The following is a 27,980-nucleotide window of genomic DNA, read 5'->3' on the forward strand; positions in this document are numbered from 1 at the left end:
CGCCATGTTGGAGCGTCGCTGAGCGCGGGGTCTCGCTGTGAGCGCGGCCCGGTCTGCGCGGGACTGGGGCGGGGGAGCCGCGCCGAGCCGCGGGGGAATCGCCCGGGCGGATCATGGACGTCGAGAGGCTGCAGGAGGCGCTGAAAGGTGGTGGCGAGGCTGGCGGCGGGGGGTGGGCGAGCGAGCGGTGTCGCCGCGCCGAGGGGAAGACCGAGGTCCCTCAGCCCCGGCGGGGGGAGCGCCCCTCGCTGAGGGTGACGGGGCCCCGCGCTGCGGGGAGGGGGCGGCTCGTTATGGGGGGTCCCGCAGGGTGGGGACAGCCCGGGGGTGGTTGTGGGAAGGGGAGGGCAGAGCCCCCGATCTCCCCACCCAACGACCCTTGGGGCTGCGTGAGGGGGGATCAGTCAGTGACTCTGGGCTCTCCCCGCTCTGGCCGCCCCTTCCCCCCATCCCGGCCCCTTCCCCCGCATCCCGGCCCAGCCCGGACCTGTCCCCTTCTCCCTCCCCAGCCCTCTCTGTTCCGGGCTCGGCTTGACGAAATCGGCCTCTTTACTGCGCCGTAGCTGCTCAGAAGAAGTTGCAAATCAACTTTTGCCACTCTGGTGCGTGCGGTTTCTCCACAGGAAAAATAATAAGTGTTTCCCAGGGCTGGGGAGCTGGTGGAGTTCATGGGAACAGCCGGAGCATTGTGAGAGCTCAACAGTGTTTGTGTGGGAGCTGTACTGATAGGTGAAGCAAATCGCTAATTATTGTGAATTTTTTGTTCTGTCCCGTCTTCTTTTACCATTCTTTTTGTGTCGTTCTCATGCCAACAGATTTTGAGAAGAGAGGAAAGAAGGAAGTGTGTCCAATACTGGATCAGTTTCTTTGTCATGTCGCTAAGACTGGAGAGACGATGTAAGTGTGACTCTTTTCGTGGTCCTCAGTTGTGACTTAAAACAATTCCTGCATTTTACGTCAGTGAGATTTTACCAGGATTCTTTTTTTTGCGTGTAGGTTGCTTCAGTGAGCTCAATAAGCTTTCCTTAGTTCCCACTTAATTTTGTGCGGATTAATTTAGTTTGCTGATACTTTGATCTTAGGAGGGGAGACTTCTCATCCAGGCTTTGCTCTGGCGTGTCTGTCAGGTCTTACTGACCCTGCTCAGCACAATAAAAAAAACCTGTTGCTTTCCCCGGATTTTTTAAGGAGAGATTCAGGTTTTGTAAGCGGCAATTCGAGCTGCTGTTACAATGTGTGCTATACGCTATTGTATAACTCTGTTTGCAGTATCCAATTGTGTTATTTACACAAAGATACCAGTGGCTCGGATTGTTTCTTTCTGTAACCCTCCTGTGGTTGTGTCTGGTGAGGAGGGGACAACCCGGCCGCGCTTTTGCGGGCGAAGCTGCGGGAAGCGCTCCGAGCTCCGCCGTTCCTCGGCCGGTGCGGGAGTTTCCCTCCTGCTGCCCTTCCTGTGCCGCTTTCCCGGCGGTTTCCCGGAGCTTTCCCGGCGGTTTCCCGGAGCTTTCCCGGGCTCCGCGCTCCTTCCCGGGATCGGGGCCGGTGACTTCCTTGGGGATCACTATTTGGCAGGAAGGGGAAAGGCTTCCCCGCCTGCGCTGCCGGAGTGTGGCTCACTTTCTGGCGCCCCGGCTGGCTCCTTGTTTTTGAGGCCTAGTGCCAGACTACGGCTCCAGCAGGGGAGATGTGCTTTTACGAGTGTTTTGTGACCAACCAGCGACCGCACGGCCTTTGTTTGAGTTTCTAGAGTCCCTCCAACTTGTAAGGGCTTTTGTAATTTTTTTTTTTTTTTTTTTTTTTTTTTTTTTTTTTTTGGTAGCTTGCTAGTGCTGCTTGGATTAATGGTTTAGAAAGAAAAACAAGTTCTGAAATGTACTTTGCTCTTTGAATAGAAGGCTCATGCTCAGCAGACATACACAGCTGTAATGCTTAATATTTTGGTTTAGTGCTTGTTATACAGAAAAAACCACACCATAGTAAGCTCATACTAAAATATGTTTAAAATATTTTTCCCATTTTGAGATGTTTCTTCAGGTTGTTTTTATTGTTTCTGCCACTATCACGTATATTTCAAAGTAATTTTTAAAAAGTGGTTCTACAGGGGCAAGTTCTTGGGAACATTATTTCCTCTCTGATGTTATTTTCATTTAGGAAATCTAGGCTTATTTTTGTATTATTTTTATTTTATTTTTACAAACTTAAACCTGAACTAGGATCTGTCATCTGATACACAGATCCTGCCTTCTGTTTTCTAGTTTTTTTTTTTTTTTTTTTTTAATGTCTGTATCTCTTTTCAGCCTTCTTGAACCTTTCAATTTCATTAAATTTTTGGGAGTTTTTTTAAGTGTTGGATGTGAACATCAGAAATGTCTAATATAATCTGGAGATAGGCATGGAAATACTGTTTTATAATATTAAATTTGCTTCATATTATCTACCAAAGTCTGTTCATGTTTGTTCATCAAACATGCTTGTGTGTTCACTGAGGTGTTATATATCAAAATATCAGGGAAGAAATGAATAAAAATTAAAATCTCCCTGGAATCACTCATATGAAGATTGATAATGTCCTTTTAAGAACTTCATGTATTTTTAAGCTGGTACATCTTGACTATTGTACAAGTATTCTGGAATAGACAAACCTACAAAATTCCAACAAATTAAATTTTCTCTAGATAGTCTTTATTTTCATCCATGCAAAAGTAACTTTATGTAATAGAATCTAAACTATTAATAAATAGATACTTTGAAATGAGAAGGTAAAATACTTATTTTCAGTGACATTTGTTAGGATTTTTACGGAGTTCAGAGTATAGTTTAGAAAAAAAAGCAAGCAGCAAGGATGATTTAGTCAGGGGTAATTACACCCATGGTTTGCAGACTTGATTATTGAAAAACAATGGATCTTACTCAGTCACAGCCTGTTCCTTGTGTAACAAACAAAAAGTACTGAGGCAAATCAGGACAAGTGAAATGTGCAATAGTTTTGCTTTCAGTTGTTAGTTCTGGGAGAGTTACATGGTTTTTATGGGGGTTCTGTCAGCTTTTTAGCTTCATCATGAATAGTGATTTTTAAGGGATAAACTGCACTCTGCATCCCGGGGTAAATGGTCTCATCCCCCATACATTACCAGACAGATCTTGGTGATTTAGTCAAATTAATTGGAAAAGGTGGTAATGAAGTAAATTAAAGTGACTTTTTAGCTCACTCCAAGCTTGGTCATGGCACACACAGCTCCTCACAGATGGAAGCTCGGGCTCAGGTGAGGTCTCTGGGCACGTCCCTGCCCGCACTTATTCCAAAGTGTTTATTCATCTCCGGGAGCTGGGAGAAGGTGGGTGCAGGTTTAGCTGAGGCTCTGATCCTCCTGGGGTGTCTCTGGAGCAGCCCCTGGGTCACTGTTCACTGTTGAGCTGCTTCTGCAGCTCCAACCTGGGGCTGGAACTTGTCACAGTCCTGCTCCTTTGGCCAAGCTCAGCCCATTGATCCACGTGTAGCTGGAACTTCCAACTTCAGTGCAACTGGAGAGGTGGTGGAGGAACAAAGGGTGAGAGCTGTGATAAGACTCTTAGTATCTTTATTGTAATTAGAGATCCTTTTCACTTACAAGGGAGGTGTGGAATGAAAACATTGCTAATTTTGGTTCTGTTATCAGTGTGAGCTTAGTCGTGTTATCGGCGCTGTGCAGTAAAATCCTGAGCATACAATGATGTGCATTCACTTCATCTTTTTGAAGTTGAAGTTTTCCTCTTGTGCCAAGTTAACCATTCACTTAATTGTGGGTGAGATGATGGCCTACATTTATAAAAGCCAGTCTAAACTTCCTATATTAGAGGTGACAGAAGGAAAAGCCTGATTGCTTGGCTGCTTGGAAATATTTTTGTTTCTTAACAGTTGCCATGGTAAGACTTAGCCTTAAGTGAAATATAATATAAAATTTGTTGTTCAACCTTTTTTAAAGTTGTCTTGAATCTTAGGAGTTGTTTTTTCCTTTTCAGAGGAGTGACGTACTCTTCAATTAACCAGACTTTTTTTACTGAGATTATAACAGGGAATTTTCTTAGTGAGACCAAGTGCAGTCAGGGAAGTTTGTTATGACCTCCTTGTCTCCAGTTTGTAACAGATCAGTGTGACTTGCCACACTGAGGAAAGTGAAGAGAGAGGAGACTTGTTAGTCCTGGTACTTAACTGTGTCTGAAAGACCTCTAGGAGCAGGATGAGTCTTTGTGCCCTTTTTTTTTTTAATAAGAAATCCACTTGTCTATTTTTTTCTGAAGTAGAAAGAGCTTTAAGGGATGGGGTGGAAGTCAGAGCACTGCAGTACTAAAAGTGAAGTGCAACAGTGAAACTTTTTTTATTGTTTCTGAAGAATTCTTAAAAATAAATATGAGGATCACTTATCAATTGTGATCTTGTGTCCTGTATTTAAAATGTTTTCTCTTACCTCTTAGAAAATTCTCTTGGGTTAAAAGTCACTCTGTCCCTTCAATAGCAAAAATATTTTAAAACCATTTATTTAGGTACTTCACCAAGAAAATCCAATGTGTTGGACTGGAAAGGAAAACTAGATTTTTCTAAAGTGGAAAATAAAACCTAGAAAACTAAAACAATCAAAAATTTTATGTTGGTTTTTATGCATTTCCCCCACTCCTGCCCTGGGGCAGGGAACCTATAAAGTGCAGTTTTAATGGCTTACTGTAGTGGAAAGTATAATGCAGAAACTTACTGACAGTGAAGGAATCCAGAAAGTAATGAAGGACCAAAATGTGGAGCAATGCAGTTCATGGGCAGAAGTGATTAATTGTAAAATCCTTCCAGGCCTGAGCAGAGAACACAGCCCAGGATGTGATGCAGCTACACCAGTTCCTCCCCTTAGTGCAGCCATTAAAATACATTCTGCTTTTATTTCTTCCTGTAGTGAAATTCTTTTGGAAACTCTGAAATATTAATTTGAACCTCATTTGAACCTGAAAACAGAAGTTGTTTCTTCACATGTTTCCTTGAGGGCCAATGTCAGTGGGTTTTGCAGAGTTTCGTGAGTCAAGTTTAATTTGTGTGATTGTAGAGCAGATCTGGACATCAGTGCTACCATCATAGAATAGTTGGAAGTGACTTCTGGAGGTGATGCAGGCAGACCCTGTGCTCAAGGGGAGCTAATTCCAAAGTTAAATAAAATTGATCAGGACTTTGTGCAGCATTGCTGAGAATCCCCAGTCATGGCAATTCCACAGCCTCAGTTTGGTTCCCTGTTTCACTGTGTAACCACATGCACTGGGAAGAAATTTCCCTTGGGGCATCCTGGGCCCAGAGCTTCTCACCCTGCACTTGTGCATCTCAGACAGGAGCCTGTTTCCATCTCCCTGGCTGCAATCAGCCCTTCACTGGTGGAAGGCAGAGCTGGGCTCCAGCAGCAGAGCCTGTTCTGGAGGCAGCTGTGCCTCGGTCACAGCAGAGGCTGCCAGCACAGGGGGTGCCCTGCTGTGGGCTCTGAGCTCCAGCCTTTCCATCTGGGCGTGGCTGGACTTTGGCTCCCTGGCACCAGGGGCACTGCAGAGGAGCCTGATGCTGCTGCACTGGGGCTGCAGCTTTGCCAGGGCAGACTGTGCTGCTGTGCCTTGCTCAGGTTGAGCTACAGCTCAGTTCTGGTCTTCCCTCCTCGGCAGTCAGTCAGGTGGATCAGGGATGATTTGCCTTTGGTGAATTATATAACTGTAAATGTAAGTTACATAACTGCAGCTCCACCAAAGATAATGGCAAAAATACTTTTGACCTTTTGATGCTGTTTCATGTACATTATGTAGCAGTGAACCTTTTTCTTATTATGCTTTTAAGCTTTTTTGTATCAGTTTAACTTTTCTATTAGTTTATTACAGCAGTGAAATAGTTTGTCAGCTGTGGGAGAGCTAAATGAAGATACAGTAGCCATGAACTCCTACAAGAATAAGTTTGCATCTCAGTTCAAGTATTTTAACTATGTACTCTGAACACTTGTATAATATCCTTTCTCTTGTTACAAATGTATAGGTTTTTTTAGCCATATGTCCTCTGGCTTATTTCACATGCTTAAATTTAAATCTATTTTTTCCCCTAAAGTATGTTCTCTGCTTTTATTCAACGAGCAGTTTTCTTGCCTGACATGTGTGTGCTAGCATTTTTTCTGATTTGGAGACAACTTACTTTCTGGAAATCTCAGTGCCTATTTGGGGAATGTAATTCCTTATGATTTTTTTAAAACATGAAATAAAACAATTCTCAAGTTTCTGCTGCAATGAGCAGAATCGTATTTTTCTGAAAGAAGTTTCTGTAGGCCTTTGACAGCCTAAGCCTCTTCCATTTCCATGTTCTCAGTAAAGCAAGAGATGTGAGCAAACTTCCTTGCATTGTTGTCCACTATTATTCCTCACTCACTCCATTCCATTCATCATCTGGGAGTAACCCCACTAATTCCCATTCCACTGTTTTCTGTTCCATAATCCCCTGATGTCTCGAGAGGACAGGGATCTTTGGTCAAAAAGCCTGCTGATGTACCTATGTCAACACTAATTTAGCTCTTTTATCTCTATTCTAAACAAAACTTTCTGTATGTGTGAATTGTGTAGCTGTAGTACGTCAGAGCAGTCGGTGGTGATGTCGATGAAATCACTCGCTGCTTTGGGAAACACACTGTTGTAGTGTTTTATTTTAAGTGCTGCTGCTTCATATCTATTGGGAGTGGGGTTTACAGTGTAAAGGTCAGACTTTAACTGCCATTATAAAATGTGTGTGATGAACTGAGTGTAATAAACATTAGTCTCTCTATGGAATACACGTGTAGGGAAAGGCAAAAGGCAAACTCTGATTGCAGCACTGAGGTTTTTGGGGTGATTGGACTGTTTTAATAACAAATGTAACTCTTTGCACTTTCAGATTTGCAGTGTTACTGTGGCTTCCTTCCCTGTTGCTATACACAGTTCATTCCTGTAAGCACATTTCCTGATAATCTTTTTGGCAGCCAGTCCATGGCACTCTGCAGAGAAAACCTCCCCACTCTGTATTCTCTGTAGTTAATGCAGCTGCACGTGTTTCTGATGATCACTTTTATTTGTACTCTGTGATCATTCTCCTCCTCCAGCTCAGTTCTCTGCCCTGCTTGATGGGATTTGTTGTCATCCTCAGGGTTTCTCTTGCTTTGTACCTTCACCTCTCAGTGACGTTGCAGCAGTGGCTGCCTCAGTGTGACCTCTCATATTTTCCAGTGGGCCTCAAATCTCTGTTCTGTGGAGACTGTGCTTGTTAGTATCTCATCTGAAGGACTTTCCCAGGCATTTGGGTATTGTTCACTCCATATTACACTTCTCCTTGGCAAGGATGGTTTTCCATTTTGACTTTGTAATTGGTGAGCCTTGATCCCTCTTCCTGTCCAAAGCTTTTGGAAAAGTTTGTGCCTGATGGTACATAGGGAGAAGGAACAAGGTAATGGTGCACACAGAAGGAGGGATACAAAACAGTCTGGTTGACTTGAGAAAGTGGATTATCAATTTGTGGATCAACCAGACTGATGCTGCTTTTCCACAAAGCTGATACATGTCTGGCAGGTCTCAGCTTTAGAAATAAAACTGTTTGAAGGCAATGACAAGTTTTCCATGATGGCAGTACCTGGTGGTGCTTGGCTTGGAAGTGGCAGGGGAGTGTGGTGATGCACAAACACCCAATGCCTGTGGGTAGGGTGACCTTGTCATCCCAGGCTTAGCTTGTGTCAGCTCAGCTGCCTTGTGGAGAAGGCAACTGGGTGGCTTTTGTTTCTGGTTTTGGAAGGAATCAGTAACAAGTGCAATTTCCCTGATCCCAGTAGTGGTGCTGTGAGACCTGAGTGAGGCCTGTGGGTTTTTGGGCACTGCCTGAGGTGGCAACCACAGGGACTCACTGCAGTAGGGCCAGGAATAGCTGCACAGGGTGCATTTTCCTAATCTGGTTCCCAGCTTTATTGCTTGATACAGTAAACATCTGATCATGTTATCTCAGTGTGGCCTCAGCTCCTGTAACAGTGACAGCTACACTTACCCCAGGAGCTGCAGCATTTCTTGTGTGGATTTGGTTATTCTGGGCAAACCAATGATACCTGAAGCAACACTGGTATCCTGTATTGCTCTCTACTCTGCTATAAGGAAGTTAATTTTTGAATGAAGAATGTTGTAATCTTGTACTTTTTCATTCTGTGGTCAGTTTTTGACTTTAAAATAAAAGAAAATGAAAGGTACTTGTGTTTAGTTTTAGAGATCTGTATTCACAAATATACTTCTTAGAAAGTTTTGGACTGAAATTTTTTTCTGTTCTGTGGGACAGCTGTATTCTGTTAGAGTCAGCTGAATATTTATCAGCAGAGATCAGAATTAGTCCCTTGATGATTACAGATAGTGCTTTAATGTCTTCTTCAGCTGCCTGTTTCCATAACTAAATCTTAATCTTTGTTGTTCCTGGCAAGAGCAGTAGTAATTTGCAAGCAGCAGAGGTGAACACTCACACTACTGAAGTAAATGTAGTTCTAATGTCTGACAGTTTCCCTGGTTCTGGAATGAGCTCGTTGTGCTCCCAAGGAGAGCAAAGGCTGGATTTAAACTGACAGCAATCAGCGAGTGAAAATGGAAAAACACCTCCTGTGCTTGTGGGAAATACCAGTTTTTCCTCCTTTGAACTCTTCAATATATTTTTAATTAAAGTGAAAGGTAACATGAGGTAAAATCCTACTGAAGATAAAATGTGAGAATGTTTAATTTTACATGAGTTATCAGGTGAAAGAGAACAGGACGCTCCCCCAGGACAAGGCTTTGCTGGTGTTTTCCTGACAGGAGCAAACTCTGCAGCAAGGCACAGTGTTCCAGCAAATTCACCCTACTTGCAGCACCTCAGCTTTTAAAATTGATTGCTCATTTAGAAACACTCATAAAGGGTCTAGCACTTGCTTAAGGCTTTGATTTGATGTGAGGTTGAGGCATTTGTCTGCTTCCCAGAAGCATGTGAGAAGCCAGTCTCCACTGGTGTGAGGGGATTTTATTGTGTAAATCTGTTGTCATTGTTTGGAATTTCCCATTTTAATCTGCACTGTGTGGATGGGGAAATAGCAGCAGCGTGCAAAAATCATGACACTGCAATGGATTGCATCAAAATACTGTTAAAATAAAGCATGGGAAATAGAAAACTAAGTTTAAAATACAAAGACTATTTGAACCAAGAATGGAATTAGGTGGGGTATCTTCTTTTATCTGATAAATGAGTGCTGCTGCTTAAAGAAGTGGCTCAGCTCCCTACTAGTCACACCACACATCTCACTCTGCCTTATCTGCAGTGTTGATTTTGTGGTTAGATCAGTGATGTGCCTCACCTCCTAGTGTGTGGGATCACAGGAGTGTTTGGGAGCAGCAGGGCAGGCTTGCCCCTTTTTGGTGTAGACCAAGGACAAGGTGAAGTGTGTGGTGGGCCAGCACAGCCCCCTCCTGCTCTGCACTGAGGTGGGATCCCTGTGGAACTTCTCCCTGTTAGTGGGAGTTCAATGCTGCAGCTTTTCATCCCAGAAATTTTCAGAGATATTTTCTGAAAAAGTTGAAAGCTCACCTGTTTAAGAAGCAATCTGTTTATATCATAAATAATGAAATAGTAATTCCTATATGAAAGCTAACATGTCAAAGGGCAAGAGGTTTGGGGTTTTTCATTTGTTGGTCTGAAAATGCTGGAAATTGTGTTTCACAGGCAGTTCTTAAGGTTTTTAGGTTGTGCACCCCTTCTGTATAACTCTGTGTGTCCAGATATCCTTGTTTATTGCCACTGAAGAGATCTCAAATTTGGGCGTGCTGGGTAAGGCAAGGATTGATACAAAACCGCGGCAAAAAAAGGTGGAGGCAGTAGAACAGAGAAACCCGAGGGAAGAGCTGAGTGTGGCCTCTCATTCTCCCACAGACCTGCAGCCCAAGGGTTTCCTGTGCAGCTGCAGCTCCATTGGCTGCTGGAGAGGATCCCTGGGTGCTGCTCCAGTGCTGGGGCACAGGACGGGCAGGGGGACAGGACAGATGGGGGACAGGATGGGCAGAGGGAACAGGCCGGACAGTCCCAGGCACGGGGACAGGACAGACGCAGGGGACAGGATGGACACAGGGGACAGGCCAGGCAGTCCCAGACAGGGGGACAGGACAGGACAGACATGGGGACAGGCTGGGCTGTCCCATGCAGGGGGGACAGGACAGGACAGACATGGGGACAGGCTGGGCTGTCCCATGCAGGGGGGACAGGACAGGACAGACACAGGGGCAGTCCCGGTCAGGCTCCAGCGCTGCCTCCCCGTTGCTGCTCTTTGCACAGCCTGGAGAAATGGAGCCTTGCTGGGGCCCCTCGTGCCTGGCAGGAGTTCTGTGCTCCCTGGTGGCAGACACGGGCCTTGGATTTGGGCAGGCATATTCCATCTAGTCCTCAGTATTCCTGTTGGATACATCTTGCATCCAGGCTGTGGAAGAGCATGCTGGAAAGTTTGCTGCCTTGCCAGGGGTTTGAATTGGGTATGTGATTGCTGAGAGCACTTCATTTTCTCTGCCTTTTCACTTTCCAAATAGTTCTGGAGATCCCATTGATAGACCAGAATAGAAAAGGAATTCACTTGTTTTGGATGAAACTTTAATTTTGCCTTTCACAGCCTGGGGGAATTACTGTGTCTTAAGAGTATATCTTAATCTCCTAGGGAGCTCTAGAACAAGGCACAAAAGAAAAGAAACAGTTACTAAAGTTGGCAAGTTATTTCACTTCAAAACACCTGTTTCCTACTAGCAGGTCTCTGTGGGAGTGTAATGTAGGTCAGCAAAAATTGGGGGACAAAGGTAATACCAGTGACTCACATCTCTTGCTCCATGTTATGGGATCCCCTCAGAAACTGTCCTCTGGTTCTTTCCTTCTGTGTTCTGAGGACATTAAAATCAGTTTAGCTGGACATAAAGTCCAGCAAACTAGTGCAAACATTAGTTTGCATCCTAAATATACTAATTTGGTGGGGCATTTTTTGTTTGTTTGGGGGTTGTGTTTTTTTTGTTGTTGTTGTTGTTGTTGTTGTTTGTTGATTTGTTTTTGTGGTTTTTTTTTTTTTTTTTTTTTTTTTTTTTTTTTTTTTTTTTTTTTTTCCTGTTTGTCAGAGAGCCAATAGTAGGAGAAGCATGGAGAGGGAAATATTTTCTTTTATTAAAATCTGATACTTCTTTTATAGCCTGTTCAATGAACAGAATCAATAGAAGATCTACTTTGGTTTCATTTTATGTGCTGTGTGGTATTCAGCATCTCTCCAAAACAGATGGCATCCTCTTAAAATTTAAATCAAGTAATTTTTGTAATGAACTTAAACACTGTGAAATCTGAAGACAGACATCCTACCAGGACTCCTGGGACTCTTCATGTTTTAAGTACATAGCTGGGTCTCTGGAAGCTTAACATCTCTTCAATATAATGTTTTTCTTAATTAAACCTGTAATCTGTAAGGCAATTCCAGAAAGATTTATGGAATAATTGCGGTACTTTCATTTCAGGAATTAGCCTCGTTTCAGGCATTCTGAATCCTTCCTCCAGTTCTTCAGTCAATTTTAGGTTTTGTCCTGCTTTGCTTCAGTGGGTCTTACTGGAGTTTGAACTTTAAAATCTTTAGTTTGTCTAAAGTGTATGAGCCATATGCACTCCCTTAGGGTTCTTCTGATGTTTAATGACAGATTTAAAAAGGGAGATGGGTAAATCAGTGTAGTTGTTTTCTGCACTCCTGGAGACTTGGCAGCTCAACCTCCACCTCGTGTCCAAATCGTGTTGGTGTAGGGATGGACTCAGCAAAGCCTTGCAGTGCTGAATATGTGAGAGGGAACCATATAATTTGTTCAACATGGATAGTTTTCCCTTAAAAATAGTCAGGATTTTCACCTTTGTCAGGTCTTGCCCAAACAACTTTGTTAAATGTTTCAGGCTTTTCTCTCTCGTTGACACCTCCCAAAGTGACTATACCAAATGACAAAAGAATCAAGTATAAAAACTTGTCCAGTGGTCAGAAGAAAATATCAGTTAATTTCTGACACACAATAGGGCAAATGTTGAGCTGGTGGTTCTCCTCCTCAATAACCATTGTGGTAAGAGAGAAAGCTGCTTTCACAGTTTCTCCAGGACAAGCGTTTTGCATAAGCAGGAGATAAGGGAATGAGGGGATGTCTTTTACACTCTGGGAATGATATGATTAGATTATTTCCATGTAAAATGCAATTTTGTTTGGATATGCATGTTTGGAAGGATGAATCCTATGCAAATCATGTTAGTAGAGACAAAGTCATTCCTTGCAAGCAACTTTGTGCTACTAATTCTTTGAAATCAAAGCATTGCATCAGATTGCTTGCCCTGCTTTCTGTCTGGGGTGGCCTGTTCCCTGTTCATCAAGTAGAATTGGTGCATTTCTGGACTTGGTTGATGTTGCTTGGCAAATTCTGTTGATCTGTAGTAATGGATTAGTTCCAAGAGCAAATCGTGTAGTTCAAGTCCAGGTGTGAAATAGATTGATTGCTTTTGTTAGAGATCAGAGCTGTTTAGGATTGTGTTCTTTGTTAGATTGTGTCTAAATTGATCTCCCTTCTTTTTGTTGTTGTTGTTGTTTATTATTCTTCCCTATGCAGTGGAGATGTTTTTGCTGCTTCATGAACTCTCAGTGATTCAGTGTGTTACTGTTGCACCATTCTGACTGGAATTCCCCATCCTTCCTTTGTGGCTTTCATCTTAGAGTTTAAGTTTCTTATCTTATCTTCACCTACTAATTTTGATCCTGTTCTGGGGTTTTATGTAGTTCTGTGTGGGATTTTTTGAGAAAAAAAATTATTAGCTTTTTTTTTTGTTTGTTTGTTTTGCATAGTCTGTAATTTAATTTAATCTCTACTTACTCATTTCATGTCTCACGTCTTCCCTCACCCTTCCTCACCCTTCCCTCACATTGTTGTCTCTCTAATTACATGTAAATCTTCTCAAAGCTTGTGGGATTGGCTGTTTGCTCAGGTGCTGTCTGCTGTCCTGATTGACCAAAAAAACACAACTGAGTGTCTTCAAACACTCAAATCTCTTCCATCCATTTCTCTCTTATGTTTCTAATGTTTAATGAAATTGCAAGGTCAGGGACTGCACTGGGGTACAATATTAGGGTGTTAAACATCCTCTCATACTTGAAGCACATAATTAGCACGTATAAAATGTTTAAGTAAGGTAGAAAGACTGAATTGTTGGACTCCCTGTGAGCTCCCATGCTGTCATTTATTTGTTGCTTGACTTCTAAAGGTGCTTTTTAAAAAAGAATTCAATTTTTGAGTTAAACTTACCAGCATTTGTGTCTGTCCTGGGAAAATGTGAAATGTGTGGTGTGTATTTGGATACAGGCTGTAGTTCTGAAGTGCTGTGATTGTTTCTCTTCAGCCTTGCCTTTGCCTTTTTTTTTGTTAGATGCTTTTTACTTGAAATCAGTTTCTTCCTCTTGATTTTTTTGTACCCCAGAGTGAATCATTTAGGTTGATTAAAGGGAAGGGTGGTGCAGGAGCTGGTGGGAGGGAGGCAGAGGACTCTTCCAATGGCATTTTTCCCTAAATGATTTGGAGCATGTGTGGAACTCCAGGCTCATTATCCCAGGAGAGCTCTTTGTACAGCTGCATTTACACAGGGTGACCCAGATATTGTAGTGAAAGGTGCCTTGATGTACAGAAAATGTACATAACTACAAAGGCATCATTCTCTAGAATAAGAGTACACTGAACCAAAACATTTTGGGGTCAGCTGATTTTTTTAAGGATTATTTTTGAAGGTGTTGTTTCAGAACATGCAGCATTCTCAGTAAGTTTTTTTTCTTTGAGTGTCTCTAAAAGCTCTCAAAGTTGTGGTACAAATTCCCAAGTCAGTGTAGTGGACAGGAAGAGCATGGTTTGGAAGAAAAGGCTGATTATGTGCAATCCTGAGTGGGAAGAGCAAGTATTTATAAACAAGTCTGCTCTGAAAAAAAAGTATGAACAGTATTTTCTCCATGGAATTTCTTCAATTTGTTATTCTTACAGAACTTAAGATGTTTATCAGTTATTTTCCAGTGTATAAAACTTAATGAGCTTGTACATAAAGCAGAGAGTAGAAGAATGTTCTTTTGCTTCTATTTGGCTCTTGATCTAACTATAGAAGGTATTGGCCAAACTTTTCTCTTGGTTTTGGGTTCTCAAAGCAGAGAAAACAGAGATCTTTCTCAGGAAGCTTCTGATACATGTAGAATAATTTTCTTTTCCTAAAAATCAGATATTTATACTTGTTTGTCTGTCTTTCTAAGCAACCAGTCTTCCAGTGAATGGAGATAACATTTCTAGAGGTGTAGATAAAGATTGCTTTGATATGCAACTTTTAATCGTAATTTTGTATTGCCAGGCAGTTCTGCCCATTGTTATAAAGGAACTGGTTTTCTCTGTGGATGACACTCGTGAGTTTGTAAAGTTCAGCTGGTGCCAACTTCTTGTACGTGTCATTTTCATAGACTGGTAAAACAGGAAAGGTGACTCGGCTCTTGTGACACTCACTTTTGATCACTTCCACTAAATAAATGGGAACTGAGAAATTCATATTGTCCCTGCAGAAGTAATTTTGATTTTTTTTTTTTGGTCAGAAGTGAGTTGATTATTTTAACAACACTGATGTCAGGAGATGCACAGGACTACTGTGTTTATTGTGTGAATTGCAGGTTGAGAGATGCTTTCTGTGTCTGTAGCTCAGTATGGTGCAGATGTAAGTTCTTTTTATAATGGGAGAAACACTAATTAAAATTTGGAGTTTAAAATCCAAGTGATAGTTTTCTCAACTTCTCGATGTGGGGAAAATGTTACAATGTTTGTTTTCTGTAGTTTCAGCATTATAAAGGAGCTGGTGGGTGCTGCTTTCAGACAGTAAATTGCCATTTTAACCATCATGTTGTTGATTTATTTCAAACGCTGATGGGTTAATAGTCTGTGAAAAGATAAGTGTTACTATTTAGCAAGAAATAAGTAACAATGAAAACAAAGAACAGCTCAAGTTTTAAAGTGTGGAAATATATCCAAATGGGGTTGTCAAAGAATGTTTAGAATAATGGTGGAATCCCCTTTCATGAGGCAAATAAAGCTCTTGGGATGCTCTGTGGGGAGTAATTCCACAGTCATGGGATTATTTACTGTGGTTGTGGTGTGTTTATGTATTAAATCTGTGATTTGTTACTGACACTTTGGTTTCCTGGTGGTAACACTGCAGAATTGTACAGCCTCTTAATTCAGCATTTGTGGTGGTAATGGCTGATATTGTACAGTGGAACATTATAGAATTCTGCTTTGGGTGTAGAAAGCTGAATGGAGACAATCCAGCAAGACTCAGTGGTGCTCCTCAATCCATGCCATTTCCTTTTGGGACCTTGATGTTTGTTTATTTATTAGTTTTTATTAATATTACTCACGGAGTCCTGCAATTCCCTCCTGTTGTGAGATGCCTAAAGGTCTCTTGTGAAGGAAAACAGAGGATTTGGAATCTTTGGAATTCCCTTATTCTTGCAAATTCATCATTTCTAGTAAAAGTTTGGGGCTTTGTCTTTGGATCTCTATAGGTAAACGTAAGCTGTATTTCCCCCCTTTTCACCTCATAATTATTTTTTTGAGACAAATGAGAAAATCAAGACAAAGATGATGTGGCCCTGCTTTTCTGGTGCGGGGAGGCTGATGGAGCTTCCTTGGCCTGTGGTTTGGGATTTGGTGCTGCTGGAGGAACAAACATCACTCGTGGTTCCCAGCACAAACAGCTGGGTCAGCCCCACAGAAGGGCAGCAATAGTCAGGGCTACCAAAGGCAGCCTGTGCAGATAAAGCCTTTGGCTAAATACTTCTCTGGATAGTTTAATATTGCTTTGAGCAGGAGCTGAAGGGCTGTCCAGGGGCTCACATTTTACACTCGTTTGGTTCCAGCCTGCTCCTACCAGATCGTGTGTGTTACAGATAAATGTCAAAGATCATTTTCTCTCTCTCTTTATTGCTGGTTTGTTATTCCCTGTTTCTTCTTTTTCTCCGTCCTGGAGCTGTGCAGGCTCCTGCATCAACAGGAATAGAAACAAATCGATCCTGAACTGAATCAGTTGCTCTCATGTGGCTCCCTGTGAGACATTCACCATCCCAAGGGGGCCCTGAAGGCTCCTGTGGCTGCTCCGTGGGGCCACGGCTGTGCAAGGGCTGGCTCAGCACTTCTCTGCTCTGCCCAGTCAGAGGGACCTGTTTGCTTGAAAGTTTCAATATCTAGAATTTTATAAATGATGAAACTGGAAGCTGTAAGGCAGGAGGTAATTTGGAAACATCTTAACAGCTTACTGCTGTGGGAATCTTTATCAGGAGTCAAAGTTGTTTTGCTCAGTTATTCGTCAACAAGTGCCAGCTGTGATACAGAAAATACTTGTCTTTTTGAGAAAAAGAGGTGCCATGAAATGTTTTTTAAGGTATGGAAAGGTCTTGTGAGGGAAGCAGATAATGCTGTGTGTAGTTGCTCTGTGGGTTCCAAACTTGAAACACTTTGTGTTTTGGTGTGGTGGGTTTTTATAGAGGGGTGGTAATGTTTGTTTGTTTGTTTGGGTTTATTTGTTTGTTTTTTTTTTCTCCCGTCCACCTCTTATGAGCTCAGTGAAAAGGACAGGCAGCACTGTAGGCTCTCTTTACATCGTATAGACACGCGTATATTTCACATTTAGGTTTACATTGTCAGTGGATATTGGTTCTTTAAAGAAACACCTTCACCTGCTGTTAGCGGGAGTTGATTTCTGTTACATCGTTCCAGTGTAATTGTTGAAATAGTCACGGTGCTTTAAATTCAGGAAGGAAAACAGCCCAGCAGTACTTGCCTCGTTTATCACCCTCAGCATACCAGGGTGAGCGTTGTTATGCAAACACAAACTTACACTCTTGTGCTCTGGGTTTAGGGCTAACTCGCCTCTCTCTCAATGCTTGTGTTTTATCCAGGGTTCAGTGGTCTCAGTTTAAAGGTTATTTTATTTTCAAACTGGAGAAAGTCATGGATGATTTCAGAACCTCAGCTCCTGAACCAAGAGGGCCCCCCAATCCAAATGTGGAATATATTCCCTTTGAAGAGATGAAAGAAAGAATCCTGAAAATCGTCACTGGATTTAATGGGTATGTATCCTTTGTTTTCTAAAATCAGGATAACAAATGTATTTTCCCAGTTTTTAACACAGTAGTTTGTATTGTCTCTGTGACTTCATTTTGATTCCTGGAATAGATGAGCAGAAGCAAATATGCACCTTGAAAATACATGACAGGAGTTTCTGAACTTTATTATTGTGTCACTGAATGAAAGGTGTGACGTGTGACATGCTGTGGTGTATTTCATTTTGTTTTTTCAATATCTAGTTAGCTTTTGAACAGTGCAGTTCAAAGAAGTATCATATTACTGTGTACATTTAAGGGGTTAAATGGACAGTAAAGTCAGATTTCTTCTAGTGCATTTTGGAACACCAAATGGAAAGAGGTCCTCTGGTGGTCAGTTCCTGATTGTTTTGTGTTCACTGGCTTTTGAAGAAATCATACTGTGGTGACCAGGTGGCAAAGGTGTACCCAGGGTGGAATTACTAAATTATGCCAGATTCAAATTCACAGCTGAAGTGATACTGATGAAGGACTTGGAGTGCTTGAGCTGTTGCTGACAGTTCCTAGACTGAAATGTATCTGTGCCCTTTGCTGGTTTCTTAATTTTGGAAGTTTTTTTTGTTTCAAATAAAGCTCCTGATGTTTTTGTCCTGTTTGGTGTGTCCTTTTTACTAGATTACATAGTATTTTTGTTGTTTCTAAACTAGATTACATACTTGCCATAAGCTGAGTCATCCTGGTTGTGGTGCTCAGTGCTTGTTAAGAGACTTTCAGCATTTTTCTCAGCTTGTTGATAAATGGGCATGTTCTGAGTCTTGCCTTCCTGATACTCTGGAATTTCAGGTTCAGAAGTGCTACTGACATGTCCTCAGTATTGTATTTGATGCTGTATTTATAATTTATACTGTCATTGTTCCATGCTACTTCATTTATTTGCAGTTTAGGAGTGTTAGGTCAGCTCTCCTCTTCCCCCCACAATTGCTCTCATGTAGGAGACTTCCAAGAATGTGAAATTCAGCTTGTTCTCAGCTCCCCAATATTTATACCGGGCTGCTTCACTGCAGGAATTTAAAAACAAACCTATCCTTTATGCTCGAGTCTGCCTCTCTGCCGCCTCCCCCAGCTTTTTGTTAATGCTTCGTTGCCCACAGAATGGGTAATGTTCTCCCAGGGACAGCTAATGAATGGGCTGCTGTTATCTGCTGTTGTTCCCAAGAGCACTGAACAAACCTCTGGATGACGAGCCTGGAGCTGAGGCTGTGCCTGTGCTATTTTCATCCTTTGCTGTAACACTTCAGGGAGCTCAACTTCCTCATACTTTGCAGAGAAACTCTCAGGCTTTGAGGAAACAAACTGCCTCCATTAGTTACCTTAAAGGAAATCATGCCTGGGGATGTTTCAGGATCTGGGATTGCAGAGTGGTTCATTTAGTAAATCCTGGAACCCCCACAGGGAGGATGTGATTGTAAAAGCCGAATCCTGTGGAGATCTGTCCAAAAAGCAGCAGCAGCAGGTTTTAGGTTGTGTGATTTGTATATTCAGGATTCTTTAGAGCTCTGGGTGTCATTTCAGGGTAGCAGGGCAGACAAGGAACCTACTTGATGTGACTTTATTATTGGGATGTTTTTATTAGTGTTTGTTTAAGAGAGAGGAAAAGAGTTCATTCAATGTATCATATTTGTAGAAACTTTTAATTTGAGTTGAAGAAGTAAAACACATTAAGAATGACTCCTGTTTTGGGGTCTTTCTAGCTAAAGTCCTTTTTAATGAAAGCACAAACTGGTTCTTTTAATCTGTCTGTATTTTACTTGACATTGTGTCTGCACGGGTTTGCAGAGCCAGATTCTCTCTACAATTCTCTTACAATTGCTTTGGAGTAGAAACTTCTGCCTTTTTTTTATCCTTTTTGTCATTTATTAGTGAAACAAGGAAGTTCCAAGGTAAGTAATTGGGGATCTCTGATGACAGAGAAGTTTTCACAGCATAAATAAAATAGGTCACAATCCAAATTTCATTTACAGGGTTGGTTTGGGGTTTTTTTGCTACAATTTAATATAGCTGTTACAAGTAATTTTCTCAGATCCCTCTTCAATCCTGTCCAAATCAATTTTTGTTTGTAATTCACTCTGGACTGTAGTGCTGGAAGTGCAGTTTTGAGTGTGTTGGTATAGAATTTGAAGTGGGCAGATCAGGACTATTCATGCAGCTCATGTGCTGAACTAATTAAATTTCTGAGCATTTACAATCAGCTCTCCTACTGCTCACAGACTTTTCATTGGTGATCCTTTATAGATTTACACCAATTTAAATTCCTTCCATTTTAAAATCACGTTGTTGAACTATTTTAAAACAGTAGGGTTTTTTTCACCAGAAAGAGTTTCTGAGGTGAAGTTAACTTTGGCTTTTGCCAGCTAAAAACATTTGTAACTGTTGAGGGAGTTCCCTGCAGAGGGAGATTGTGTGATTCCGGGTGCCATCTGCTGCTCGATGCACAAACTTCACTTTGCTGTGGAGAATTTGGAGGGAAATGAGTTGTCTTGTGCCTTTTTCTTTTTAACTTGTTATAGCTGAGAGTAAAATAGGACCACAGCTTTTCCTTTTGCAGTTGCAGGCTGCACATTTGAGTTTTCTGTCTTACTTGGGGAATTAGCACTGTGTTGATGTTCCAAAGCAGTTCATGTCACAGCATTCCAGGGGACCAGTTAAGTACAGCTAAACCCAAATTAGCCAGGTACTGATTCCCCAGGATGTCTTAGAGATCTGGCTGATGGAAAATAATTTAAAAATCTGTATGTTTTTGTTTCTGTTGAATAAACGGATTTTTGAATGGACTGTCTATTCTGTTAAAAAAATAGGAAAATCTCTTTATTATGAATTTCCAACCCAAAACTGAAATGACCATCACAAGAAATAGTAAGATCAACTGAATATTTTTCCTTTATGGAAAGATTAACAGATCAAGTAAATCCTTTGTGACTTTAAAGTTGGGAATTTTGTTAAAAGAAGGCACTGGGCAGAAGCTGAATATTGTGAGTATTGATTTGATCTTAAAGGTCTCTTCTAAGCTTGATGATTTTATGAAGGATTTGGGTGTCAAAGATTGCTGGTTGACCAGCGAAGAGCAAGGGAAGGGAAATTAATAATGGCAGAACTATTGACAAGCTTAAGCTTCATGTAATAAACTGAATTAGAAGGAACATTTGTACCTGTGGTTTTTCTGGTTTGTTGAGGATTAGGGTCTCAGTAACAGAATGTACAGGCAGTTCTGAAAAAACATCATTAAACTGTTGCTATTAGTCACTCTCTGAGTACTGCAGGCTTTTAGTTAAAGTGAAGTGTCATGTGGGGTGATGGATTGGGGCTGTGCTGACCTCTTTGCACTGAGCTGGTGGAGATCTGGGCATCTCTCATGTGGCTTTTTAGCTCATGAGCAAAGCTGGAGATCTGTGCTGTGTTAGCTCATGACATGGAGATACCATGGACTGACTTCCTCAGAAAATAATAAACCTGGAATTTGGAAAAAAAATCACAGTATAGGGATATACACACACAGGCATGTCAGTCTGCATTGATGCTGCTCTGGGTTTGGTGTCAGTTGTGTTCCCAACCACAAAATGGTTCATAAATATTGTATTGTATCAAATATTCTTCTTAGATAACTTCTTAAATTCCTGTGGCTTCAACTTCCAATAGTTAACTGTAAAAATGCCTGGTACTTGATAATTTTACTGAAATATTTTTGACAGAAATTTGTTAAAATGTGACAGTGAACTTTGATTGAAAGTGTGTGACACCTCAGGTAACTGGGAATTGTCTGTAAAGTGTTGATTGTCTGAAAGGTCAGTTTCTCATTTCAGCAGGGATGAAACTGAGTGCAGAATTGAACAACAAAAATGTGTTTATGTGGTTCCTATGGGCTTATGCATCACTATTATTATTATTATTATTATTATTCCTGATCCGTTCCTTGATAGAAGAGTACATTGTCCAGTTGTAGCAAAATAGATTATTTGTAACAGTTAAAGTATAATGGTTCTACTAATTCCAACATTTACTGCTTTTTCTGTAACTGTGTTTTGTAAAACCCGAAATAAACTACAAGTTGAGACTTTTTTAGCTCTAGTGTGTATGACTCAAATTTGTTTTGAATCCCTTACAATTTCTGTTCTGTATACTGGAATAGCACAGTCAGAAAGTTTACTGATGATGATCTGATTTCCTTTTCATTGTTTAAATGAATCCTTTGAGTTGTGGGGTGAAGCATTTGAGATTCTATTTGGGTTTTGTGGTGGTGAGCACAGGAAACAGCTTTGTATGAGATAGGGGAAAATAAAGCCTTGAGGTGCCACCCACTATTGCTCATGGTAACAAAAAATTTCAGTACTGGTTTTGTTCCACCTTCTCAGTAAGGGGGAGAAACCAATAATGTTGTTGCTTCCTAACAGTCGTGCTTATTAAAATAAAATTAAATTGTTATAAATCTATTTCATTGCAGCATCCCCTTCACTATCCAGCGACTCTGTGAGTTGCTGACAGATCCTAGGAGGAATTACACAGGAACAGACAAATTTCTAAGAGGTGTGGAAAAGGTATGTATTTCTCTGAGAGACAGCACAGCTCCACAGTCACAGCCACCACTTAATAACTTCCCAATTGCTCCCAAAGGTCTGCTGCTTTCCTTGGGGCTCAGAGCCACTGTACAGCTGGTGGCTCTTCTTAAGTGTCTGAGTTTGTTTCATACCTTTCAGCAGCAAAAAACAGTTTTAAAATAACTGCAGACATAAAAATTAATCTCAGGGCTGCAGCTGCTGTGTTTCCAGTCATTGTGCAGTATTCCACCTGTGGTTTGTGGAGGGTGGATTGGCAGTTTTTGTGTGGAGTCCTAGTTAGAAGTGATCAGATGAAATACCCTGAGTGTTTTATCAGGAATTTCTTCCCACATTTGGTTTCAGAGTAGATCCAGAGGTGAAGAAGAAGGGAGGCCCCTTCTCTCCAGTGTCTTTTGTTTCATTATTTAAATCCTGTGGTGTAGCTGTGTGCCTTCAGAAGAACACACAGGTGTCTTAACTGGCATTTCATAGCTTGTATCAGAATGTGGGATCCTTCAGAAGCCAGGAAGAGACTTTGAAAATGTGGTTCCACAATAAGATGTTCAGCATTTCTGAATACTTTGTTCTCCAGAGATCCCTCCGTTAGAAATTACAGACACTTGGGCCTGAGGCTTCATGTGCTGGTTTCGTTAGGACAGTAACAAACTTAATGAAATCCTGACCTTGTAAGAGGGAGCAGAGGTATTTTAACAGATAGGACCAAAATCCTTTAACTTAAAAGTTCTGGGATGTTGTCAAGAGCTGAAGCTTCTGTTTCTGAACTCCTGATATGTTTGTTTTTTGTATATTACAGAATGTCATGGTTGTCAGCTGTGTATATCCATCTTCAGAGTGAGTATAATCCTCTTTTCCATGAAACTTCAAGCTTGTGTTAGTAGCAGGAAGGATGCATGTGTGTGTCTGATGTATCTCTTGCTGTCAGTAGTTGTATCTAAAAGCCAGATATGCAAAGTTCAGATTATCTTATCAATAGTTCAATCAGCAGGGATGGTGTCTGCAAGTGTAATTAATAATTAATAATATTAAAAATAAAAAGTCCTTGGGGACCGACAGTGGTAAGACAGCTTTATAGGTTTGGGATTGGGAAATTCTATGTACAAACAAGCTTAAAGTGATTTAAAGTTCCTTTATTCATAACATTTTGTTGTTGTTTTGTTTGTTAGGAAAAATAACTCCAGTAGTTTAAATCGGATGAATGGTGTTATGTTCCCCGGAAATTCACCAGGGTACTCTGACAGGTGAGTTTAGTTCTAGGGGTTACTGGATAAAAGCAGTGGAGTTTTGGGAAGAAGTACCCTTAAAACTGAGGTGTGACATGGAATACTGGGAATTGGGATAGAGATGAACATGTATGCCATGTATTTTGATATCTCTTTAACCTTATTGTTGAGAATTTATTTCGTTATTTAAATTTTCTTACCAAATTTGTGCGTTGTAGGCAAGGAATATTTTATTCAATATAAAACAGCAAAGCCCCTCATCCATTTGTTTCATTTTGTTGATCTTTTAAAGGAAGAGGGGTATAACTACTTTCTGCCAAATAGGAACAAATTATTTTGCTAAAAGGCTGGATTAACTTTCCATTATTAATTTTAAAGATCGAATGTAAATGGCCCTGGGACCCCCAGACCTGTGAGTCGGACGAAGGTTTCGCTGTCAACTCCCATGACAACCAACGGTTTGCCAGACAGCACAGAGCATAAAGAGCCCAGCTTGCAGCAAACAGAGGAGAAGAAACACAGGTTTGTCAGGAGGAGTGTATTCTGAGTTTTTATTACTCTTAGTTTTTTTTTATTTATGTTTTAAAACAGTTTTAAAAGACTGGCCCTCTAAGGGATGCATAATGGAGTCTTAAATCAGGAGTGATGACTTGGAGGTTTGTTCTGTAATGAGTGAAGCAAATACTATTGTTATCACTTAATGTGTTTAAATCGAAGTAGTTGCTACTTTTTTCTTAAAGTGTGAATGTTTGTCTTCAATGAAAGCTACATCTGGTTTTGTTGCTTGTAGTGAATCACCAGCGTCTGAATCAGAAGGTGCTCAGAGCAGCCCAGTGAAAAATAAACACTCTGAGGATGATCCTGCAGAAGCAGAAGGACATGAGGTAAAAAGACTTAAATTTGACAAGGAAGGGGAAGCCAGAGATGCACCAAACCAAACTGCGTCCAGTGAAGTCTCTTCAGGCATGGGGGAAGAGACAGAAGCATCCTCTACATCTCAGGATAAAGAAAAAGATGCTACCTGTGCCAGACAGCACTGTACAGAGAAAGAGGAGGAAGGTATTGCAGATTTCACTGTCTTCTTATACTTCCAAGAGTTGGGATTTTCTTTGCTGGAGACCAGTGCTGCTGGAAGTGCTGAAGGTCTCCAGTTGTGCTTACAGAAGAGCTGCTTGTTCGTAATTCAATTTTGCATAATTTAGCAATTCTGTTATTTCTTTTTCCTTGGTCCTACACTTAATATGAAATTTAGGCAAGGGTACTTAAAATCTTCTGAGGCCATGAATTAAATCAGGTTCTTAAACCAAGAATTCAAGAATCCCTGTGTTGGGTTATCATCAGATGTTCTAATCCTTTCTCCAGAACAGGGATGGGTCACAGCTCTGTTTGACTATCTTTATTAATTATGGAATTTATTTAAATACAGATACAAATTTGTGCTCTTTCACTGAGGAGACTGAGCAACAATATCTCCACATCCTACTAGAATAGTAAAAAATATCTTACTGTAGGGCAGACTCTGTATCTAAGTTGAAAAAAGGAAATAACTGCAGTTAAGAGATTAATCTATTTTTTTACATATTCTTCTGTGTTTCCTTTGAATTCTTTTTTGTGGCTCATGTATTTGTACAATGTTCCTGTAGACCTGAAACTGCCATGGTTTCATGATTTCCAAAAAACTGCTGCTGAAGGCAGATGGAGAATGTGGGGAAGCCAGAAAAAGTTATTTCTTAATCTTTATCCAGGGAAGCTTAAATAAATAAAGCTACCTGTTAATTTTTTTTTTTTAATTGTATGTGGGCATAGTTTGGCTATCCTCACAAATTATCAGGTGGCTCTAATTCTTTACATCTTCTAATAAAATTGGGATTTGTCTGTTTTTGCTGTCCTTGACTGTGTTGTGGAAGTTTTGCTCAGCATAGCTCAGAGCGGAAAGTAGAGGGATTGAGGAGTGTTGGAAAATCCCTTGGTAATCCTGTACTTTCTTTGTTCCTAGAGTCCTTCATGTCTCCCAGAAACGTTGGTCAGGACAGGAAAGATCCAGAAAAAGACAGTGACTCCTCGAGTGTGGCTGAAGAGAGCTGTGAGGAGAACAATCAGATGGAGGAGTCTGAGCAGCCCCGGGCAGAGAAGGATTCCCACTCTGCTGACAGTGACATCAGTGCATCTGCCACCAGTGGAGCTGACTGCAGTGACACAGAAGAGCTGGGGTCCTACACCAGTGAAACTCCAGAAAACTCCTCAGAGACCCCCATGGAAAACAGTGATGAAGCCACAGAAGCTGCAGATGAACCTATGGAGCAAGACTAATTTAAATAAACTTAGAGGCAGTATTTTCCATAAGGCTCCGGTTTTACACTGTATAAATAATTTTATGTAATAAAGTGGACCTTTAGTTTTACAAAAAGAAGCAGGTTGTAAAATAAACTTCTCCATGGATTGAACCTTGAAAGAGTTGTACATGATAAGAACTGTGAATACCAGCTCCTTCAGGTCCTGCTTACCGCTGAACTTTCGTTTGGTCAAATCAGTGGTTTGTGTATAGTTTTTTTTATTTAGAATAAAAGTTTTTAAACTGGAAGGTAATTATAATTTTGACAACTTTTTTGGAGATCACCACACCTAGTTGTATGTAAGCAAGAAAGCTTTTTGTCTTGTCTTTTTCTGACAGCTCTAGCAGTTACTTCATATTTTGGTTACAGTTTCAACATTTGACATGTGAAATTCGGGGTTTCAGGCTGGTTTCTGGATTTTTATTTAAATACACACCAAGAAACCTTCTGTTGTGTGTTTCAAATGTGTTCCATTTCACACACACATCTCCACACAGCATGCACACCTCCGTGTACCCTCGCTGTTCTAAGGGGGAAAGGGTATATTTTTCTGTTTCTATAAAAGATAAATACAGCAAATACTTTTTCTATAGGAAAAGACTGAGTTCACCTCTCAAGGCACTTTGCTTTGCCTCTGGAAAAAAAACAAACCACATGAAATCTGGCCCATATGAAACCCTGGAAGTACTAACATTGTTGAAAACACCAGAGTAAAAGACATTCCGAGAGAACTGTTCCAATGACAACATTTTTGTATACTTCTGAGGTGCCTGAGTGAAAGGAGTTCATTTATTTATGAGAAAATGTGCTTTATGTTGAGAACGTTGTAATCAAAACAATTAGCTTAAACTTTTTGTAGAAGAAATGTTTGAAAATAAAATACCTTGGAAGAAACGAGCAGGTATTTGCCTTTTTGAATGCTTCTTGGAGCTTGTGAATATTGTAGAGAAGTCTCAGAGTCCCTCCAAGATTTGCAGGTGGAATTGGGCTGATCACACCACAGGATGGGAAGGGAGGAGATATGACCCTGGTCATGTCCCTGAGCTACAAGGGTTAGGGGTGCAGAGGAATCACCACGATTTGTATAACATTTTGGAAGTGAACGAAATATTTTTGAAACATGCTACTTTGACAGCCAGTGTTACATTTTTTTCAAACCAGCTCAAAGCACAAACTACTGCTTTAAACTCAATATTTTCCAGTTCCCATATTTAAAGACATGCAAGCTGCAACCTCCCAGTCACGATTACTGGCTGCCAAATTTATACCTGTTTCTTCAACTGTACCTTTTTGATATTTAGAATTTTTAAATTTCTGTAAAGTAGATTTTTTGTAGATTGTAATGAGTGCTCACTGCCATTGTGAAACGGTATATAATTGTATAATTTCTGTGTGTAAACTGAATGCTTGGGCTTTCAATACAGTATTCATATAAAGCAATAAATATTAATGTTATGAAATATCTGAGTACATTTTTATCACACTTGTCCCTCTTTGGTTTTAAGTTTATGTACCTGAAGTACAAAAATGACCTCTAAAATGCATGCTGATAGTTCATTGTACTACATGGTCTGCTTTGTATTGTTTGGGGGAAATTTAGGTTTTGATTAATACCAGAATTAATTTGGCTCAGTTGGACTATTTATAAAATTATTTCTTGCTGATGTTACCTATCAAGTTGTGAGCAGACAGGATTCAGGGAGACGCTTGCAAAAAAAAAAATCTTGATCGAGATCCCCTTGCAGAAGGAAAATTGTACTTTGACTCATTTCCATTGTGCTGAAGGGTTGGATGTGTGCTTTTAAATTAAAGGACTGAACCAATACATTGAAATTAGGAAAGTTTAAGAATATAGTGACATCTTACACTTCCTTTTTTTTTTTTTTTTTTAATATTTTGCCAATGAGAAAATTTTAAAATTTCTAAGTTTAGAGATTTCTGAAATTTTCTTTAGATTGTTTTATTTGTGACAATATTGTCAATAAACTTGTTCTTTAAGCACCTGTGACCTTTCCAGATGTTTGTTTGAGCAGTGTTAATGCCACTCCTGCAGAGACCTGCAGAGGGATTTTGAGGTATGGATCCGTTTTTGTATCTGCAACTTTGTTCTTCAGAGTACAAGGCTGAAATCAACACTTAATTCTGCTCTTGATTAAAAAAAAAAAAAAAAATAATTTCCTTATGGTATCCAAGATTCTCTGTCAGGCTTTTTAAACCTCAGAGAATACTTGAAAGCTTGCCCTGGGAAGAGCTTCCTAATACAGCATGGATTTGGGATTGTAGAGACTGGATTTGGGACTTTAAATGTTCCAAAAAAAGTCTTTTGAGTTTTGTGAATGGAGCAGAAGCTGCTGGGTTTCAGGGTTAATTTATGGGCAGCAACTTCTGCTGAGAGACCATGCAAGGGCATTGCTCCCAGTGGGAGGGATTTACTGTAGGACAAATAAATCCTGGAATCCTTTTGCCTGGAATCCTCACGTGTCCCAAGTGGAGCTCAGGACAGCAAAGCCCGTGGACCTCTGGGGCTGTTTCAGGCAGCACAAAGCTTTGGGACAGGGATTATTGCTGCTTTTTGCATTTCTGACCAACTCCAGGACTGATTGGGATTTCTTTTGAAAATCCTTTTGGATCTACTGTGGACTCCCACAAAGAGAATTTTTT

General features: G+C 40.7%; 1 protein-coding gene across 1 annotated transcript; it reads left to right on the forward strand.

Moving 5' to 3' along the window:
- On the forward strand, positions 1-27,320 carry PPP4R2 (protein phosphatase 4 regulatory subunit 2). The gene is made up of 9 exons (XM_083869395.1): positions 1-147; positions 816-897; positions 17,013-17,183; positions 21,652-21,745; positions 22,560-22,597; positions 22,930-23,004; positions 23,365-23,508; positions 23,777-24,045; positions 24,983-27,320. Exons 1-9 carry the CDS (start codon positions 114-116, stop codon positions 25,294-25,296), a joined length of 1,221 nt encoding a protein of 406 aa, XP_083725521.1. The 5' UTR covers positions 1-113; the 3' UTR covers positions 25,297-27,320.
- Positions 27,321-27,980: the final 660 nt, after the last annotated feature.

Source organism: Zosterops lateralis (assembly GCF_965231275.1).
Source record: "Zosterops lateralis genome assembly, chromosome: 11".
In the NCBI taxonomy this organism is placed as follows: domain Eukaryota; kingdom Metazoa; phylum Chordata; class Aves; order Passeriformes; family Zosteropidae; genus Zosterops; species Zosterops lateralis.

What these genes read in the sequence shown, in the direction of transcription:
- PPP4R2 (XM_083869395.1), top strand. Translation starts at nt 114, where the DNA reads ATGGACGTCGAGAGGCTGCAGGAGGCGCTGAAAG. An exon ending in GCTAAGACTGGAGAGACGAT is followed by an intron (nt 898 to 17,012) that starts GTAAGTGTGACT and finishes TGTTTTATCCAG; the next exon opens with GGTTCAGTGGTCTCAGTTTA. An exon ending in ACAGAGGAGAAGAAACACAG is followed by an intron (nt 23,509 to 23,776) that starts GTTTGTCAGGAG and finishes TGTTGCTTGTAG; the next exon opens with TGAATCACCAGCGTCTGAAT.